Source organism: Volvox carteri, assembly GCF_000143455.1.
Source record: "Volvox carteri f. nagariensis unplaced genomic scaffold VOLCAscaffold_1, whole genome shotgun sequence".
Lineage (NCBI taxonomy): Eukaryota > Viridiplantae > Chlorophyta > Chlorophyceae > Chlamydomonadales > Volvocaceae > Volvox > Volvox carteri.
The window spans coordinates 3901683-3921781 of record NW_003307545.1 but is presented as its reverse complement, the minus strand read 5'-3'; the positions used below and the strand labels follow the sequence as shown (position 1 = coordinate 3921781).

The 20099-nt window shown below is 54.4% G+C and overlaps 6 protein-coding genes across 6 annotated transcripts; 3 read left to right on the top strand and 3 right to left on the bottom strand.

Annotated features, from left to right (window-relative positions):
* Positions 1 to 922: 922 nt before the first annotated feature.
* Positions 923 to 3457, bottom strand: VOLCADRAFT_86255 (uncharacterized protein; the record flags this gene model as incomplete). Its single annotated transcript, XM_002945818.1, has 4 exons — positions 923 to 1054; positions 1496 to 1795; positions 2163 to 2789; positions 3257 to 3457. Coding segments are annotated over 4 exons (1260 nt in total), but the record flags the coding sequence as incomplete, so codon positions are not given.
* A 244-nt stretch (positions 3458 to 3701) lies between these two features.
* Positions 3702 to 8418, bottom strand: rpn3 (26S proteasome regulatory complex). Its single transcript, XM_002945817.1, has 9 exons — positions 8073 to 8418; positions 7849 to 7986; positions 7378 to 7514; positions 6613 to 6724; positions 6213 to 6350; positions 5290 to 5484; positions 4723 to 4894; positions 4213 to 4414; positions 3702 to 4038 (listed from the first exon to the last, which is right to left on the bottom strand). Exons 1-9 carry the CDS (start codon positions 8352 to 8354, stop codon positions 3942 to 3944), a joined length of 1473 nt encoding a protein of 490 aa, XP_002945863.1. The 5' UTR covers positions 8355 to 8418; the 3' UTR covers positions 3702 to 3941.
* Positions 8419 to 10210: 1792 nt separating this feature from the next.
* Positions 10211 to 11786, top strand: hstH2B-15 (histone H2B). The gene has a single exon (XM_002946167.1). The coding sequence runs from the start codon at positions 10272 to 10274 to the stop codon at positions 10752 to 10754; it is 483 nt and encodes a 160-aa protein (XP_002946213.1). The 5' UTR covers positions 10211 to 10271; the 3' UTR covers positions 10755 to 11786.
* A 711-nt stretch (positions 11787 to 12497) lies between these two features.
* Positions 12498 to 13310, bottom strand: VOLCADRAFT_102810 (uncharacterized protein; the record flags this gene model as incomplete). The annotated part of the gene is made up of 2 exons (XM_002945816.1): positions 12498 to 13011; positions 13094 to 13310. The coding sequence occupies 2 exons, from the start codon at positions 13308 to 13310 to the stop codon at positions 12836 to 12838; spliced, it is 393 nt and encodes a 130-aa protein (XP_002945862.1). The 3' UTR covers positions 12498 to 12835.
* A 184-nt stretch (positions 13311 to 13494) lies between these two features.
* Positions 13495 to 15365, top strand: VOLCADRAFT_86251 (uncharacterized protein; the record flags this gene model as incomplete). Its single annotated transcript, XM_002946166.1, has 5 exons — positions 13495 to 13527; positions 13811 to 13957; positions 14092 to 14952; positions 15029 to 15232; positions 15276 to 15365. 5 exons carry the CDS (start codon positions 13495 to 13497, stop codon positions 15363 to 15365), a joined length of 1335 nt encoding a protein of 444 aa, XP_002946212.1.
* Positions 15366 to 19033: 3668 nt separating this feature from the next.
* On the top strand, positions 19034 to 19345 carry hstH4-12 (histone H4; the record flags this gene model as incomplete). The annotated part of the gene is made up of 1 exon (XM_002946165.1): positions 19034 to 19345. One exon carries the CDS (start codon positions 19034 to 19036, stop codon positions 19343 to 19345), a length of 312 nt encoding a protein of 103 aa, XP_002946211.1.
* Positions 19346 to 20099: the final 754 nt, after the last annotated feature.

Here is a 20099-nt window from a genome sequence, read left to right as displayed (position 1 = left end):
GGACCGAGGAATCCCCGCAGTAGCTACCCAAACCGCCGTGAAGTGCGTGTTCCAGACACAGGAGCGACGCAAATCCTCGAGAGGGGTCCTGCAGCTGCTCAGCCCGCCTCTACACAAACGCCATATGCCAACATTGCAGGCGGCTGGCAGAGGTTAAGGCCTGACTACTGCTCCCGGAGTCTCCGGGTTGAAATCCGCCTGCCGACCCCTCGGGTGTGTGAGGGCTGATGAAATGGGAGGTGGCCCCCCATCTTGTGGACGGTGTATTTCGTGATAAAATCAACTTGCGAGCTAACCAGGAACTAAGTTGAGGCGCCGTTGATCCGCTAGATTTGGTTGGATGCTGGTGGTGAGTTGCCGAACCCAAAGGGTACACTCTGAAGTCGGATGGGGTGAATGGCTTAGGGTGCCTCTCTAGCAAGGGAGAGAAGGAAATTGCCTCGGGAAGGAGGCCACTGGTGAAGCTTAACCACCCTGTAACAACAACAACAACATTGCGAAGCGAAACGAATACGCATCTATTCGAGGGCACATCTAACACATACCCCAGCTTGTACAGTACAGCTCGAAAGAAGGATCCTACACACACCTATCCTGACCAAAGCATCCCCAACACGTCATCGCCTGGACATCCTCTCCGTCCATTGAACGTTTAGGTCAGGGAAGCGTGTCCTGCACATGCATGCATGGTATGTACAGCACACGTCGGCTCGCGGCAAAGGGAGACATAATTACCACGCTGATGATATCACAGGCATATTGCAAGCCCATTTGCTTACATTGCCGCCGTGCATGAGCAGGCCGTACCATCCACGCCATCAGTTCGCCGCTGCCTCTAGGCTGTTGCCATGGTCGTGTGCCATTCCGCCTCCGTGCCAACACGTCAAGTGCACCTTCGCCACGTGCACCTTCCGTCGCATGACTATTTGACAGGGAAAGGCGACATCGTGCTGAGGCAGTTAAGAATTGCGATTGCGTCAGGGAAGTACGGGTACGACAGCACGCTGCCCCGGACGACCTGCACCAGCGAAAAGAGGTTACTCCCCATGAAGTCCTGCAGCAAGTCAAGCCAGCAAAACAGGGGTGGGGAGTACAAGGGAAAAAGTAAGGCGTGCCAGTCGCTGCATAGTATGCAAGTGGACAGGTTAAAGGTTGAACAGACCCTGTCATGGTGCCCTGCGCTGATGACGTGAAACAGACACTACCGGCCACCACTCACACAGGTGCGCACACTGCTCACGGGGGACTCGCATGGGGTGTGTGACATAAAAACTGAGAGTAAAGTCATGCCAGAACTAGAAACCCCGGGTCAGGCGGTTCGAAACAAAACGTGGCATGAAACCATATCGCGCCTCTCCGGCGAAGGTGCCTTCAGACCGCGCCCTGACCTGCATGGGAACGCCGCGATTTTTGCCTCATGTACAAAAGGCCCCGCTAGCCATACACAGTGTGTCTTCCCGCACTCAGCCAGCCTGTGCCCGCCTTTCTCACGCACCTTCACCGCCTCCAGCGCGCCGCCTTGGTTCATCACATTGCGGTAGAGTTGCGCCGTCAGGTAGTCCAGCTCCAAAAGGACATCGCAGCACTTGAGCGGGCCGGACTGACCCTGGTTCGCACCCGGGCCTTCTTCCCAGGGCGACCGCCGGCGGTCTGCCGCCAAGACTGAATCCAGCTTCGCCACCAATATGCGCCGCTCCTCCAGCGCCTTTGCGGTCCGCTCCTTGTACAGCGCCAACGCGGCTACTGCGTCAGCAATCTGCTCGGGGCTGAACCGCAAACCCTGCACCACGGGTACCTGCGTCGGGTCGTGGGCAACGCGTGAGCATGCAGGTATACGAGGCAATGTGGGTGGAATGGGCATTCGAGTTGATTTAGGATTAGGGGAAGGTACTTGGGGCGGCGCTGGCCCCCCGTAGTTGGCATCGCTGGCACACGCAGTGCAGCGCGCGAACCATAAGCTCGCGTCCATAACCGCCGGCGGCGGCAGTCGAGAGAAGCGGTGCCCCAAGCCGGACCGCGTAAGTGGACCAGTTTAAACCCAGAGCTTTGTACATCCCAAGAAAACTACTTTGAAAAGTTTCTCAACCAGGACCCATCCACGGATTAGGTGTCAGCCCATGCTGTGGCCCGGTTTATGGACCAGCTTATGATGACTCACTCACCCAAAAACTGTCCGGCGGAGGTTCCCCACGCTCCCCTGTCTCGAAGTTGAGGTACATAAGTTCCGACAGGAAAAACGGATAATCAAGCCGAATTGCTCGAAACGTGGGCGTCAGCTGCTGCTCGTACAGCTGCGCAAGCTTGAGCTGTGGTCCGGGGTCGTGCGGACGAGCGTCATATGCGTGAAGCACGAGACCCGCCTCGCGCACCCACTGCTTCCACGTGTTTACCATGTGCCGCAGGAGGTGGGGCGGCACGCTGCCATGTGCAGGCACGGAGGTGAAGACCGCAACCTGGCCGGACGTGAATGTGTTTGCATGGTTCATGACCTTGACGTAATCGATTGAAACCTGGATAGCGCGCGCCAGCGCCGCAGGTCGATGGCACGTTTCCGCAGACTTGGGACCAAGCTCCAAGGTGCCGTCGGCAGCTGACGGTGACTCTGAACCAGACGGGAGCCCGCCGTTGGAGACACACGGTTGCAACTTAGTGATACGCACCGCGTTGGCACTTGGCACGTCGTCCTGCTTATGGACGTGCGCTGGTTGTTGCCGCCCATAGACCACCTGCCGCCTCTGCTTCAGCAGCTGCACCTGTTGCTCCCGGATAGGCAGCACAACCTCCAGCACCTGCAGCGACCATGGCCGTTGGCCCAATAATCCTGCAATAACTTTGTCCACAACTCGTCATATCCTTACGGCAGACGTTGGTAAACTCGCCATTGCTAGCAGGCCAACGACCACATCATGGCATGTAGTTAACATGGCATGTAGGACATGGAGTTAACTTCCAGTGCAGGCATGGGCGACAGCCCAACAAGCAAGCACACGGAGAGCTAGAGATGTGCCTTGCTTGCCGTGCATGGTAGCTTGGCACCCTCTCAGGTAAGGAAAGAACAGACCAGGGCATGCCCACGTGACTCGACAAGGTACGGTACTTGTATCGGAAAAAATAGCGCGTTATTCTTGCTGATGTGCATGAGCACAATAATCTTCTCAGGATGGCGAGAGACTATAAAATATGTCACAGCACGCTGTCGTAGATGACCGAAATAAAGCAGCTAAAAGGTTAACATGACAATGCTTAACCGAGCTACCTTTGCACGTTGCTGGAGCCTATCATGTTCCTCTTGGGCAGCTTTCAAATCTCTCAGTTTCTGCTCCAATTCCGCCTCCAGTGCACACAGCTGCTGCTGGCGAGGTCGAAGCGGCCTTTTTCCACCGCGTGGACCTCGTCTAGGCAGCTGCTGGTCACCGTGCTCCCCGAGCTCAGTCCGGAATTCGGAGGGTACAGTAAACTGTGCGTCGGAGAAGCTGGGAAGGGAATCATCATCGTGTTGATATTCAATGTACAAAGAATGTAAGCATTCAGGTGTCATTTGCAAGAACTATTCTCATAGAGTCAAGGCTCGGACAATTTCTTTCTTTTGCCGTTCTACTACGCTGCCCATATGAAAGATACACAATATCTCCATCAACATCCTGTAAGGCTATGACTGTTAAAATATTCTTGGCAAATTCCACAAGATTGTAATGTATGGTACACGTTAGACGTTACATAATTGGGGGCTTGACACCGCCGTACACGCTGCATGACGCATAATGCATCTCTCGGTGCCGCACCGCAATTCATTCCATGGCAAACTTCCAGGCATCTGCCAAGACCGTCTCACGGTGACTGTTCAACGTGCGAAAAAACCACAAGCCTTTTTGGCCACGCCGCTTCCCGCTCGTGTCCACATCAGCCGGCCGCATCACCATGTTGACATTCCCGTGACACGTTCAAAAGTCCTCCCCGTCATCCTCTTCCAGGGCCTTCGCCAACTCCTGCTCCGCCGCGAGCCGCTCCTGCCGTGCCTCGCTGCTCTCCGCCTTGCGCCTGCGTTCACCAAACCAAATAGGACACCCCATCCTTTGAAGGAAGAAAATCCAAATCATTGACCTGACGCCAAGCTGCAAACGGAAGGCCCAAAAGATCCTATCCGCTGACGCCTGGATGAACAAAAGCAACCGCCACCAGCCTCCCCCACCTCCCCACCTCACTGTTACCCACCTATGCGCATCTGGCTCGAAACGCATAGCCTTGATTGCCTCGTTGTGCAGATCCAGGCAGAAGGCAATGCGCGCGTGGAAAGCGGCCTGCGGCTCGGCCGTCGAATACACATCCACCCGCTCGCGGCTCGCCATGAAGCCCCCTTCGTGGTCGATGACCGCATCGATGCCCCCGTCCCGGATGGCCTTGGCCACGATGTACTCTGCACCCACAGTTTTCACCAACTCCCAAGCCTTGGTGGGCAGGAAGAACCACTCATCCACACGCATTGTGTCACAGCGTATTGTGTCATGCCAACTGGTCGTCACAGAGGTAACTTAAGCCAGCACAGCTGCTTCTAACATTACTTCATACGTCGTTAGGTAAAGCTCTGAAAAAACAGTAGAACACTGGTTAAGGGCAAGAACCGTGACGAGAGCTGGAGCTACCGTGAGCCTTCGCACCCACGTGACTGGCAAGCCCACCCCTTCCCCTCCAACGTAAACGCCTCGTCATTCTGCACGCACTTACCTGCGTCCTCCGCGCTGACCAGGTGCAGCTTGGCGGCAATCTCCGCCAGGCTGATGCGGCTGTATGCCAGGTTCATGCGGCGGAGGCCGATCCGGATGACGTTCTGGTGCAGCCGTGTGATGAGGTTGTGCGTGCGGTCCGCCAGGAATACGGAGCTGAAGCGCTCCGTCACCTGGCGCGGGTCGGGCAAGTGCGGCAGATCCCAGGAGCTGTGCAGCGAAAATACCCACATCCATACATTCCACCGCAGCTGTTAATGCTCTGCTGTTGCTAGGCCGCACCGTTCCGCCCGCTCTAGCTATCTGGCTCCCCGGCTGTCATCATGCAAGTGGCGCGGAGGCGCTTCAATTGTTGCACAGAGGCGGTCCTCGCTTCCTCCTCCAGGGCGCCCACCATCCGCCGTTCGGCTCAGCGACCAACGCGAACGGCGGGATATCAGTCTTCAATATCTCGACCAGAACCCGGTGGATCTCTAGTCCTGGTCGCCGAAAGGCCCAACTAACTAGAATCACAAGCATCACCGTGGCCCCAGCCTGACTGCGGACCCGTCCTGAGCCTGGAGCCCACCTGCTTAAACGCCAGCGTGTCGCCCGCCTTGACGCTCTGAGTCAGCTCAAAGTATGGCTGCAGCGCCGCCGACATGCCCGGCTGCGCGAACTCCTGGCGGTCCGGGATCTCGCCCAGCAGCAGCCGAACCAGGATGAGCCATTTAGACACGGTGATACGAAAGCCGTGCGCGATGCTAGGCGCGCGGCGAAGGGCCTTCACGTAGGTTGCGTCGCATGAAAGGTTTAACGTGTAAGCAGCCGCACGCACAAGGAGCGCCCGTATGCATTGAATGGAGAGGAAGGGGAAAGAGGCAGAGTCCGCGTAAGAACGGATGATTTAGGATGAATGGAAGAGTGAAGTATGCTTCCTGAAGCAGGACGAGGCTTTAGGGACGCGCGGCAGGGCAATGCGCTGCGAGGTGTGTGAAACGGCTTACGTTGGGTGCTCTATCTGGGTTCCAGGAGGGAAGCTGCTGCGGAGCAGATCGTGCCATGAGCTGAGTTCCAGGTCTGGGTATTGCGAAACGGTGTTAGCCTCTCGGTGAAACCCCAGGCCAGAGCGCACGCATCAAATACGTTAGGGCTACTCCAACGTAGTTTAACTAGCAGCCCTGTCCCGCTGCTCTGCGTATAGCTTTTCATCCCACCCACCCCCTCCGGACCCCCTTTGGATTCCCCCCTCTTCAAAATAAAAAGGGAAACCTCAAGCTTTGCTCCCCCTGAACGCGGCCCACAACGACGAACGCATTGAAGCTGCTCTCCGCTAATGACCCACATCATTTCTTTCATGCACCGCCCGACCCAAATCGTCCGCACTGCCCACCCAGCCCACGACTCAGATCAGCCTTGACCCAGATCAGCTGCGTCCATCCAATCCAACCAACACTGATTGAATGCCGTCCATATTGACTGCTGTGCAAGCACGTACTATGGAGGCCCCACCTGCTGTAGGCAGTCCTTCGCCTCCGTGTACTCCAGCTGGATGGTGCGGATGCGACCCAAGTAGTAAAGGTAGCGGCAGTACTGCTGGCCGCTGCGAAACTGATCCGCTTTCTGGGCCTTGCTGCGAAACTTCTCCGCCTGTGGTGCAGCATGGACCACCGGGAAGCCCGAACGGGGACGCCTCAGGGAAACCCACCAATCGCGGAGGATGACGGCTACACCCATTCCCAACCCTTAAACGTTTTTCCGGTTTTCACTCAAGGAAGGACAACTGATGGCTGAGCAAAGCGCGTTTGTGTTTGTCATGTCACAGCAAGGAACTAGACATGCGTACAGATGTGCATGCCGCCCACACCACAAGAGGAGGCGATGTGCCCATTTGCCCGGTGCCATGGCCTACCTGGTCATAGAGGTTATAGTGTAGGTAGTTGCGCAGGAGCAGGTTCATGAGCGTCTCCTGCCCGATCGCGTCGTGCCTCAAAACTGCCGTACGGTGCAGCGCCAGGAGTTTACTGCAGGCGCACGAAACCAACAAACCAGCAGTACGAATGCAACTTAGATTCATGAAACGTAGCATGGCCGCCAGAAGCAAACAAGCACTCAACCTTGATGCGTACGACTGTCTTCGTTGCTCGTTGCCCGTACACTGGAGACCTCGTGCTGTGGGCCCCAGTTATCTTTTGGGTCAAATTCCTTGCACATGTCCACACACATGCCCACACGCAAGTACGCGCCGGTTCCACCTTCGTACCCCCTCCCCTACAACAAACGCAGGCCTTGGCGTCACAGTATCAACCGGCCAACCTGTGGCACACAACTATCCCCAATCCTATTCCCCAGCCGCTTACAACACATATACCGGAACTACACACACACACACACACACACGCGCGCGCAAAAAACCCTGCCTTGGATTGGGCATCCTAACAGCCACAGTCCTGACGGGTTTCCTTGCTGCGGGACTGCCAAGGCCAACACAAGGGTTCGCTGCACGCACACGTCCCCAGAGATGCGTGTACGTACAAATGCGGCAGGCGCAGGTTGAGGGAATGCTTTATGACTGTGGTTCGTAGGGTGTTTTCCTTATTTGCTGCTGCCCAGGACTACCCTTCAGGAAGCTATTTAGCAGCGGGAAACAGCGTTCATAGCCTGCAAGCATACTTACCTACGGATGCTCGATAGGTCCGCACTTTGCTCGTAGCTCAGCCCGTAGTAAAAGTATATGCGTGCCGCTATCACATCAAGCGTTCGGCGGTTGAACTGAGCGAGCCGCGTTACAGCGTGGTCCGCGACGCTGCGTGCCTGTCAGAGAGCACAATTGATCAGCAAAGCCCTGACCGCGGAAGCCCTGACCCCATTCCCTCAAATACCGCACATACCCTGCATCGGTATCGAATACGCATGCGTGCGACACGGGTTGTCAATTTGCCGTGCAAATGCCGACCGACACCCCCCCGGGCTTTGAAACGATGAGTGCAAAGCACTTTGGGATAGGTAACTTGGGACAAGATTAGCCAAAACACGAGCAAATGATAAAGACGTAAGGCGCTGTCCGCCCCACGGCCCCCGAGCGTCCCCCTGCTCTCCTGCCCCGCCCTGCGGGCCAAGCTTGCTAAGCACAGGGCCAGCCACGCACCAGTTGATACTGATTGGTGTCACAGAGGAAGATTAACACAATGAGATATGCGTAGAACTCCACCTCGGGGATCACCGCCGAGACCTCACATTGCGCCGAAGTGGTGGCCTCGTCCGCATCCATGCCCGATGCCGCCGCCTATGGAAATGGCCAGAGCTTGGTGACCCATAAAGATTGCTGTTCTGCCGGATGGCGGGGGAGGCCAACCGGAATGAAGACCTTACCTGCTCAACGTGCGAACACAGAAAAGTGCGCGACTCCAACTCTGCCGGCAGCATCTGCTGCAAGAAGCATTTTACATTCGATGCTGTAAGCTGCTTCCGCACACTTGCTGTTTGGCGAAGAAGCCTGCCGATCAATAGCCGGGTGTCCTTGGCTTTAACGGACTTTTCCACAAGCGCCACGACAGATTTCAACTTGTCTTCCACACTTGTTGCTGGAGCCAGGGCAGCTGACTCCGCTGCGCCATTGGCCTTTGGCACGTCCTCGGGTTTGTCAATGTCCATGGAGATCTACCCGCGCATGCAGAAGATTACAACCTTCTAATGCCAAACACGTTTGGAGTATACACGCAAGCGCTCTTTGATAGAAACTAGTTCACAACCTGCGAATGTTGCTTTCGAGTTTCGCTTACGCGAGTCCTCGCCCGTACAGCGATTCAACTGATTCCGCAGAACAATCGCCAAGCATTTAATGGCAAACCCTGATAAGCACACGTTGATGTATCATGAGGACATCTCCTTAATTATGACGGGTTTCTTTGGCGTCGTCTGTGACGGTTGGCTACCTGTCAGCTAACCGGAACCAGCCGCACTAGAATGTCTGCAACCGGCCTACTTTAGCATTCGGCTGTGAAACCGGCTTTATTCCTATCGAAAGGAAGACCTCGACAGGCGATGCTGCCTGTAGAGGGCAGGCCATAGGCGGAAGACTCGCAGTCAAGGGCTCGCGGCCGCGGCAGTTGTACGACCTGCATAACTCGCAGCACGCCGCACGCGAGTGTGAAGCGGGAATGTTTGCGGGGCTCACGTGACACAGGAGGAAATGTGTATTGTTCCAAATATGAACGCGCCGATGTCACCCTTCCGAGTCACTACCGATAAAGATAGGCAGCTGACAAGGACAGGCCATGTTTCTTGCTATTAAGGGCCACCGCATTGCTTTTCCGCAGTAATTCTACGACCCTACTAATATAGCACATTTACATGCGTTTATGGTGCTGAGGATATTCCTTCATTGTCCCTTGCGATGGTGCATGAGACCCGTGGGCCCTCGCGAAGGGAGAGCCCCTCTCGTGAACCGTCACTGGGCCTTGTTGTGACCAGAGCACGCCGCAGCACGCGACCCGCAAGCGCGTTGTACACGGATATGCCCCGGGCTGCGCTGCGTGCGTGGACCTGTTCTACAAGCCTGAGAAAGATTCGCGACCAAGAGACGCAAAAACACGGACACGGAGCAACGAACTCTTCCCACATGCCCGGACAGGACGTTAAGAAAACGGACGGGACAGGATTTCAAGAAGGGGCTCTGGGTGGAGGAGGGAATAGACTGCCCGTTGACGACGATCCCTTAGCCTGTAGTGAGAAACTAATATCGTGGAAAAGGCCTTCCCATCCTGCCAGCCTGGCATATCCGTCAAACGTGGGAATGATAAGCCAGCAAGAGGGATAAATCCACGTGCGACGGGACCGAGTCCCGCGGTAAAACATGAAACCTTGTGGCCAGGAAGTAGGCAAGGCTGCCGCCTTTTGTTCCGAGGGGACGGTTACAGAAGTAGCAAATGAATAGCGCTGGCTTGTGCTAGTGTTTCACGCTGCCTTTACACGGAGTGCTAGATGAGGAGTGGCACGTCCTCGTTGGTAACCCAGTCTTCGGGAGGGATACTGCACGGGTAAGCTTGGTCCGGATTGTTATACGTGCCTGTTAAACAGCGACAATGGTGTTGGAAAGGCGCGGGCGGTGCACTGCCCAGCTCCTCATCGTTGCGGATGGCCAAGCAGACATATATGCTACTTCAGATGAGGCCAGTGTGGACGATAGGGAGTTATAGATCAGGTTTTGCGCTGAGATTCACGGCCTACGTGCCAGTAGCCTTACCCTTGCCTTCGCCAAGATCCTGCCGAGCGCAGGCAAGCAATAGTGTGTGAGATTTACTTTTACAAACGTTTTTCAGCTTCAGCATGAAGGAATGGAGTATTCACATTCTGTGCAATTATACAATAACACGGAACAAGATTAGCGATTGGGGGAATGGCAAAAACGGACGTGCCGTTTGTACGGCCTTGCGACCAACCACCTGAACATGCAAAGGCACACGCCTTACATACATCAATTTTGTATAGCGCCATACCATTAGCGCTGTCTTCTCAAGGGTTGTGAAAACACTATTCTTGCAGTAGTCCTCGAGTTTCTCAGATCTCGTCATGGCTCCTAAGGGAAAGAAAGCTGATGCTGCTGGCGCTGAGGCAAAACCGGACCCCTCAGAGCTAAAGGCAGAGCCTGTTTCTGAGGGCAAGGCGGACGCTAAGCCCAAGAAGGAAAAGAAGGCGGCAGGGAAGAAGGCCGCCAAGGACTCCGGGGCTGGCGAGGAGGTCGAGAAGAAGGGCAAAAAGAAGGCCAAGGTGGCAAAGAGTGAAACTTATAAGCTCTACATCTACAAGGTCCTGAAGCAGGTACACCCCGACACGGGCATCAGCTCCAAGGCCATGAGCATTATGAACAGTTTCATCAACGATATCTTCGAGAAGGTCGCCACGGAGGCTTCACGCCTGAGCCGCTACAATAAGAAGCCCACTGTGACGTCACGCGAGATTCAGACGGCGGTGCGCTTGGTGCTGCCGGGCGAGCTGGCCAAGCACGCGGTATCGGAAGGTACCAAGGCTGTCACCAAGTTCACTGCGTCGTAGATGCACGGGTTGCAACCCTGCTTATGTACTCAAATGTATTGTTTGCACGGTGTTCCTCGACACCACCGAAGGGGGTCGCTGGAGAAACCACCGGGCTGCTAGGGTGTAGGTCTAGTGTCAGTGTAGCGGCTTCGCGGTTCCGTGCTATGTGCCTTGGACAGTTGCATGTTTAGTGCACATGCCCATGGCGGGGTGCAGCATGTGGCCTGAAGTACTGGCGGGCAGGCTTGTAGAGCAGCTGTTGTGTTTAGGAGTTTTCATAGGGGTCTTGTACTGTTGTCATGATATGGGTACCTAGGTACCATGCGGAGGTTAGTGTTTTGGCGCGGCCGACAGGTGTTTAGCTGATGATTACGTTAACAAACCGATGAACTTTCCCTGGAGAACGCTGAGCCTAAGGCACGTGAATGTGCCGCGTCCTCGCGCAATCTTAACGTGAGGGAATATTTGAGGAGGAGCGGTTGAAGCAGCGATGGGCGGTTAAAAATGCCAGGGGGAATTTATTGGACAGCATTTGCGATATGTCTAACGCGGGTTAGCGGAATACAAGCACTAGATGGACCCTCCGTTCCAGCGTTCGGATACCATCAGGGGGCTGCCGCAAGTCTATTTCGTTTAAGAATCAGTACAGTTGTAGGAGCGGTGCAATTCGATGGGACACCACCGATGGTTAGCTTGGGCGCTGGCGTGTGCCTGGTGGTCGTCGAGTGTCCTTTTCCCTCGATGGGATTCTAGGCATGCGTCAGTAGCCAGTGCGCAAGGCATGTCTGATGGCATGATTGGTGGTCAACGTTTTTTGACTAAAACGGTTAGCCATACCGCCACGGCGTTATCCGGCCGTGCATGCAATTGTATACTCAACTACTTTCCGCTATGGGTATTTGGGGTTCATTTCATACTAATCGAGGAAGATCCGTGAGCCCCCGGAGACTGGTTGCGTGCCTCATAAGGGAGCTAATCTAGCCATCAATTTACTGGGTTATCGGTGTTAGCGCCCTGTACATCCTTGTTATATCACGCTGTCCTGCACGTAGAAAACCCCCCTTCCAGCTATTCACGTTGTAGCTCTTAACATTTAAGCTTGGATAACCCAGCGGTATCATTTAGCCCAGTTCGCGCTCAAGAATGAATGCAGCATGCAAGCTGGGATATTCGACGCAATTGTGACGCTTTAGATGTTGATGCCACATAGGTTCACACGAGCAGCTCCCCCAAGTAAGCCTCTTGGCGCTAGAAGCGCAGGCTTCTTGGTCATGGAATCCAGGGTTTCGCGGACCTATCAAGTAGGTCTTAGGCTGTTGTAGCAGCAATGCACATTCTCCCGGATCAGCAGTTTGACAACGACCAGGGGAATCCAGTTAAGGCACGTGTATTTGTTTTTTGTATTGCATTTGTAATGTGCATTCATGTGACGAATAGCATGAAGTGGTATGCAGCTGTACGCAAGGAACACTCGGCACGGGAAACGGTTACCCTGGAGGCAACTGACGTTCCAGGCGTCGCGTCCGGGGCGCGCGCAATCTGACGAATAGTGACGGGAAGCAGGAGCCTTAAGGGGGGGCTCAGAGACTCGGTGATAACTAGGGTATCCCCTAGGTTTAGAAAGAAAAGTCTTCTCATCTCAATCTATTGAGATCTCATTAGATCTCAATAGAATGGGTTAGATTCTAATCTCAAGTTTTGGCAGCTTTCTGGGAAATGCATGACTGGCTCTGAAACTTTGTAGGATGATTCTGTATGGTATATTTGTTATAATAATTAAGTTTTGGGACGTTGCGAAGCACAATTGCACGACAGAAACAAGCCATTATACTCCGCCGCAGTATTGACCCATGGGTCAAAGCATGCGAGGGCGCACTGGACGGTCGAGTACACGTCACAGGCGCTTATCCCTTTGATGCTTCTTTAACTCCATATCCTAAGGGTTAAGGTTTCAACGAATCAGGGCCCAAATCATCATTCCTAAGCCCTGGCAATGCACAAAAGCCGACATGGTATGCCATCAAGATCTCATGCTGGCCAACTTCAGCAGACATAGACTGCTACCAATGCCGACCGAACAACTTAAATCCCTAGCTACTTCACTCCTCCTCATCCCCGGCCAGCAGCTGCATCACCACCTCCTCATCCGACAGGGCGTTGCGCTTGGCCGCGTAGCTGTCGTTCTGGCGGATGAAGATGAGCTTCATCGCACGCATCTGCCCCAGGCGGTTGCGGGCCTTGTGGAACAGGTTGCCCCACAGCGACCAGTTGCGCTCTGATGCGCAGGTGGTTGCGTGCATGCGGAGGACGCGGTTGGCCACGAAGGCCAGGGCCGGATACGAATCCGCCATATGCACCGTCCAAAAGCGTGCACTCGATCCTGACCTCGTTCTCGAGCAACAGAACGAGGAAGAACTTCCACCAGTCGGCACAATTCCTCCTCTTCACCTCTTGCAGCTTCTCATAATATGCCTGAATCGAATACTTCTTCTTGGCATACGTGTACTCTCTCGGTTTGTTATCTTTGGACTCCTGGCTCTGCCCCTGGTTTGGGGCAGTGCTAGTGTCTGCCATTTTCGGTATTCAATTTTGTTCTGAGTGTCTAGTAAGCAAATATATGGCTTCTAAAGATTTATAAAGAATTATAGTGCCGTACATTAGATAACGACCCAACCGTCTCCTCAAGTGTCAAAAAATACCTTCTAAATTCTCATTGAGATTCTCAAGAGAAATAATTAGATTAGAAAAACGACTTTAGATGAGTGCCAACCCTAGTGATAACGGTCGCCAAGTGCGTAGTTCTACCAAGAGGGAAGGTTGCCGGGATGACGATACGAAAAGCAGTCAGCGCTCTCTGCGAAGGGCGTCCAGCGGTCCTATGACAAGGGACCCGACCGCCAGAGCCCCTCCTCCACCACCTCCCGAACCAATCCCACCCGGGCATGAGCTGGCGCTCATTGGGAACAACAAAAGTAAGATACCACCCGAGACCACACTCAGCGCTGTGAAGGCAAAACCCCCGAAACAGCTGTGAACCGAGGGCACCATTGGACTCACGTACACGGCTTCACCAGGCACTCTGGAGCGAGCGAGCTACAGACCGCCAGCCGGACGCGATCCACGAGTACAAGGGCCGGATAGCAGGGGCGTCGACGCGGAAGGGTTCCGACTCGTGGCGGGAAGTACACGAAACGGGCAGGTGGGCCAAGGAGGAAGCGGCAGTGGGGGAAGGGACGACAGGGCACGTGACCAACTGGCGGGTAACAGGGCAAACCGCTTCGCAAACCTCCCTAACGCTGACGAAATGGATGACACCTAGGGGCACGCGAGCCGAGGGCTACGGATTTTACTGTAGAATGTTCATGGGCTATTGGAGGCGGGAGTTTTCAAGCTCAACCAGGCAGGAATTAGGTCGTTCGTCACGAGTCATGATATTGTTGTTATAGCTGAGGCACATTTGAAAGACACTATTGAGGAGAAAGACATAGCTTTGGAAGGGTTCCGTATTTTCCGGGTGGAGAGGTCAAAGGAAGCCCTGAGGGCCGATTATGGAGGCGTCGTGCTGTATGTACGGGAGTCACTCACGAGGGGTATTACGGTAGTGCACAAGGACAACCAGCTGCCAGGGTGCGAGGTCATTTGGGCACGCGTTAGCCTTTCTACAGGTAGTAGTCTCCTGATGGGAGCCTGCTACCTCGCACCAGAGACGTCCAGGGTCTACCCGGATGGTGGAGGCACCGTATCACAGCGCACTGCAGCAGCAAAAGCCGTTTTTACCAGGATCCAACAGTCACTAACGGAACTCAGGCTTGGCGATGAGGACGTACTGATAGCCGGGGACCTTAACGCACGTCTGTCTGGAGCACAGCATGAGCGAAACCGTGCTATCCCGATGGACCTACCTGCTTACGTGAACGACATCCCGGATTTAGAGCAGTCGCAGGCTGTATGCGAGGTCATGGGTTTTGAAGGACTGAGGGACTACCAGAATTATGATGGACTCGGAAATCGAAAGCGCCAGGACCAAGTTTGCAATTTCTTTGGTGCCCAGCTTGGGGCACTCTGCAGATCCGAGGGACTGCTCGTGATGAACGGCCGGATGAGAGGGGACCCAGAAGGCCGCCTAACTTTCCCTAAGGGGGAGGCAGGCGGTAGTATGATCGATTTATTCATAGCGACTCCGCGTGTGCTTCAGCAGTACGCCACCTTTCTGAGGGTAGGAAACCTGATCGAGTTGGATGGATGGGAGCCCACCGACCACCGTCCTTTGACGCTTGTTCTTAATGTTACAGTGGATGACGAAAGCAGGTGTAGGTAAAGGCTGGAAAGCCCGGGTGGAGTTTGATATTGCACGATACCAGGATTATGCGGAATATTTTGAGGGGGGGTCCCCTACTATGAATGCCTTAAGCCAAGTGGCCGAGGACCTGCAGAGGGGAGTTTGCAACACCACACAAGCTGTCGAACGCATTGGAGGTGCCCTGTACAAAGTCCTGGTGAGGGCCTTCGATACCCACCGACCTACCGGCATGACGGCAGGTGGGGATACGGTTTGGTGGAACCGGGAATGTCAACAAACACGGCAACGCATGTTGGAGAGTAGAGCCCAACTGGGTCCAGGCCGGGTGAGTAATAAATCGGGTCCGGAATGGGAGGCTTTCCGCCATGCGCGGACGGATTATAACTGGGCAAAAAGACACGCAAAGGCGGCATATGAGGAGGATAGGATGAGAGATTTTGTGGCCAAACGTCGGCAAGATCAACGAGCTTTGTGGCGGGCTTTAGGAGGGAAGTTGAGGGAGCGATGTGCGATAGATGATATTGAGGTCTTCAGGGAACACTTTGCTGGGCTCTTAAACGCAGGTGTAGGGGAGACAGGGCCTGATGGTGCGAACCGGCTTTTGAACTTCATTAACATTGGGCAGTTCCTAGAGGGGCAGGAATGGCGGTCATCCCACTCGGTTTTGGGCAGGACTGCGAAGGCAGCAGAAATCCTAGACCCCCCCCTCACGCTGGAGGAAGTCGCACATGCTGTTGACCGGCTGCCTAACAGTAAGGCACCAGGTTTGGAAGTAGCGCCGTCGGAATGTTACCGCTATGCGCGTTTGCCCCGAGAGGAAGAAGGCTCCGCGTCGGGTAATGGTAGGGGCAGGCGACGGGGGGAAGTGAATCAGCTTGTTCCGGTACTGCACGTGCTTCTGGAACATATCAGGGCGACTGGGGACTTCCCACGGCAGTTTACAACTACCGTCCTCACCCCTATTTACAAGAAGGGGGACCCCAGCATGCCGAGTAACTACCGGGGCATAGCAGTAGGGGGCGCCTTGGCGAAATGTTACGCGCTGGTCCTCCTGGATAGGCTCGTTCGCACAGGGGAGACGCTCTCACTTAGGCACCGAGGCCAAGCGGGTTTTAGAAGAGGTTTCGGTACTACACATCATCTCTTTGCCAAGCAGTACCTTACTGCTAGGCACAGCCAACCGGGGACAGCGGCCGTTAATCATAGTGCAAATTGACTTTGAGAAGGCGTTTGACAAGGTGCCGCGGGAGATAATGTGGCTTCGTTTGCAAGAGAGAGGGGTTGAAGGGTCCATGCTGCGGTCGCTGATGCGAGCGTATGATAAAGTTACAATGGTCATCAAGACGAATGGTAAGGCTGGAGGTGAATTTGAGTCAAAACAGGGTGTGAAACAAGGCTGTCCATTATCAACTGAGCTGTTTGGGCTCTACATTGAAACTCTCGCGGACGTCATCGATATGCACGACGGTATTAACACCGGGGCACGGCCAGAGGATGCACCGGAGGTTGGAAATGAGCGAGTGTCCATCCTCCTCTATGCCGATGACGTTAGCCTTCTGGCAACAGCACCGGGACGCATGGGGGAGCTGCTCAACATTGTGGACATGTTCTGTGATGATTTTGGGATGCGCCCAAATGTGTCGAAATGTGAACGCCTCGTTTTGGCAAGCGACAGCGATACTAGAAGTGCTGTCCAAGCATCGTGTGATGAGCTCAGGCTGGCTGGAGAGGCCATACCGGCTAAGGATAGTGCACGATATCTGGGGTTAGTGTATGGGCCGGAACGGCAGTTCTGGGCCTGCCGTCAGCAGTTGTATGACACAGCTAGAGCAGCTATGTTCGCGTTGAGTGCAAAATTAGATAAGCTAAAGTTATTCGCCCCAGATGTGAGGATGAGGTGTTTCGATACGCAGGTACGAGCAATACTGTTGTATGGTTGTCAAGCGTGGGGGCCGTTTATGCTAGCTGAAGTCTCGGACAGGCTCAGGAAGCGGAGTGATGCGAATAACCTTGCAGAGGGGCCCTTCGAGGCATGCCTAAAGGACAGAGCAGTGCAGCTTCAGATATCTTTCATGCGGCAAATTGTAGGAGCTGCCAGACCAACACACCGCCTCCTGTTCGCAGAGCTGTCGCAGCTACCCCTACACTACCACGTTCTCAAGCAGGTTGTGAGGTTTTGAAACCATGTCCGTTTACAGCGTGGGTCTGTGGCACACCACGTTTTGCGACAGGAGGTCGCAGAGTCCCTCTCCAACCCCGAAGGGGCCGGATGGGGGACACTACTCCTCCGTTTTCTATGTTTTTTGGGGCACTACGTATGGAAAGAGGCCCCGCAAGGGCTACATGAGGTAGACGAACGAGTGGAGTGGCTGATGAACAAGCCAATGCCAGAAGGTGTGATTTTGGAGTTCAAGGACCGATTAGTGAGAGGTTGGAAGCATACGCGTTTAGATGTCCAGCCTGACGTGTATCCGTCAGACGGCAAGCAACAAGGAATCCACATGGCGAAATATAAGCACTGGATGGGTCTGGCGGCCGAGCAAGCGGGCAGGAAGGAGGTGCTCCCGCATATCACAATGTTTATCCCGCGTTCCGCGAATCGCAAGCTTATGCAGTTTAGGCTTTGCTGTTGGGCACTGGCGGCTAACAGAGCGCGTAAGGGACGGCGTTATATACCTAGGGAGGAGCGAGTATGACCTTGCTGCGGCACTGATAGCCATATCGAGGATGAGAAACACATTTTGCTGGACTGTCCGGCATACGACGAAATCAGATCTGATATGGGCTTTCCAGGCTTCGAGCACATGAAGGACGCTATGAAGTGGGAACCTGAACGCCTGGCAAGGATGCTGGAACGCATATGGTCCCACCGCAACTCTATCGTTCCCTTTTGTCGTTAGTATACTACATCACTTGTTTCGTTGGAAGTGCGAGGTAGGATGGTGCTTATAGGCGATTTGGCAGCCCTTGAGCCCTCGGCTTGTACTAGGGTGGTTTGCAGGTACGGGGAACGCACCCACGACCATGTAACAACAACAACAACAACAACAACAACAGAGAGCCCGCAACCCCGAGAGCCCGCAACCCCCAGGAGGAGACTGACGTGCGGACCAGTTTCGCCTCGTTTGTGAGTGGACCGGCGAGGTAGTGGTGGCCACCCTCGGGAAGTGTTCGTTGCTCGTTGCTCGTGGTAGTTGAACAGCTGGCCTTCGAGGACCAGTGTGCGAGTACTCGCTTTGTGTTGGTCTTCTCTGTGCATCCGTATTCGGCTTTTGTGGTGTGTCGTCTCAGGCCCGTGGTCCTCCGTGTATCTCTTGCCTTGCTGGCTGCGTGGGGCCCTGTTTTTTGTTGAGTGTGTAGAGGAGCCCCCTGAGTAGAGCCCCTGCCCCCGGTGGTGTTTTCTTTTTGCTCTTGTTTTGGCGGTCAAGAGGGACGAGAGCGCGTGAATAGGCAGGCCAGGCGAAGTGGCGCCTTTCGTGCGGCTCTCGCATAGATCGGTTCGCAGTCTTCTGCGCCGCTGTGTTGCCTAGCCAGGGGCTGGGAGAGTGTCCCGGTTGGCGTGAGTGAGGGATCGAGGCGCGCGCGGAGAAACAGACGGACGTAGAGCCGCGCGCCCATCCCTGCGCTGTGTTTCGGCCCGGTCAGGGCCCCCGGTGCTCGTCCTTTATCGGGCGAGCCGCCCACAGTGTAACACCCCATCAACAACAACAACAACAACAACAACAACAACTATGACAAGGTTGTGGGTGGAGTTCGGGCATGCGAGCGCTAAGAAGGGTATTTACAATCGCCCTTCCTTGATAGAGGAAATGCGCTTAGTGCTTGCTACACTTTGCAGTTAAGGCGATTACGAAGGCTGCAGGCCACCTTAATCAAGTTGACCGGGTCGGCTCACCGGGTCATTTGCCCGTACGCTCGTCCATTCCTAAATCCTTCATAACTTCTCACCAGGCTCATAGAGATATTCATATTTGTATTTAACTGTATTCAATCTAACATGTCTGGACGCGGCAAGGGTGGCAAGGGCCTGGGGAAGGGTGGAGCCAAGCGCCATCGTAAGGTGCTGCGTGACAACATTCAGGGTATCACGAAGCCCGCTATTCGTCGTTTGGCACGTCGTGGTGGCGTGAAGCGCATCAGCGGCCTTATCTACGAGGAGACGCGCACGGTGCTCAAGAACTTCCTCGAGAATGTCATTCGTGACTCGGTCACCTACACTGAGCATGCTCGCCGCAAGACTGTGACAGCTATGGACGTCGTTTATGCCTTGAAGCGCCAAGGCCGCACCCTCTACGGCTTCGGCGGTTAAGCTGTTCGCTTCCGTCTTGCAGCTCCCAGGCTTTTTTTAAAAATCCGGTGTTTATCAACACCATCTCGATACTTACAACGGATTTGAGCAGGATGGGATGCATAACATGCACGAATGATGAACCTTGAATCCAGTCGGCACTAAGTTTAAGCAATTCCAAACTGAAATCAGGTCATTGGGAGGTTGTGAGATACACAGCAGCAAATAGCAAAGTTATCATACTGGAAATAGGTACAAAAGTAGGCAATCGACCTTTTCAAATGTACTTTAAAATTTCAGTCATTGCCATGTTCAATCTTGTGCAAAAAATTGGAAGGACTCTACTGCTTTCTTCACTCGAGGAATGGAGCGCAAGCCCTTCTCGTCTGTCGCTGGCCGTAGCGTCCTGAAGGGCCCGTTCATGCGTCGCATTCTTCATGTCATTCGTTTACTGAATGACCGCGTGGATGCTTCTTCTTCCCACTTTACAAAAATGGGACGAAACTCTCCATTCTCATCCAATCCCATTTCCCGATATGCAGTTTCGCCCTCACCACTGCCATACCGCCAGCGGACGGTCCCCTGTCCGCAACGCCGTACATCCTGACCGTTCCAGCATAGCATACACATAGCATACACATAGCAGCCTTCCACAGAGCAACATAGCCCCGACGTTGATCACATGCTGTTAAGGATTTTGCGCAGTACGCAAAGACGGAGGAACGACAGTCAATATTGCACTCAATATCACAGCGCCGTCCTTGGCAGCTAAAAA

What these genes read in the sequence shown, in the direction of transcription:
- hstH2B-15 (XM_002946167.1), top strand. Translation starts at nt 10,272, where the DNA reads ATGGCTCCTAAGGGAAAGAAAGCTGATGCTGCTGGCGCTGAGGCAAAA.
- rpn3 (XM_002945817.1), bottom strand. Translation starts at nt 8,354, where the DNA reads ATGGACATTGACAAACCCGAGGACGTGCCAAAGGCCAATGGCGCAGCG. An exon ending in ACACCAATCAGTATCAACTG is followed by an intron (nt 7,515 to 7,848) that starts GTGCGTGGCTGG and finishes GCTCTCTGACAG; the next exon opens with GCACGCAGCGTCGCGGACCA. An exon ending in ACACGCTGGCGTTTAAGCAG is followed by an intron (nt 4,895 to 5,289) that starts GTGGGCTCCAGG and finishes GACCCGCGCCAG; the next exon opens with GTGACGGAGCGCTTCAGCTC.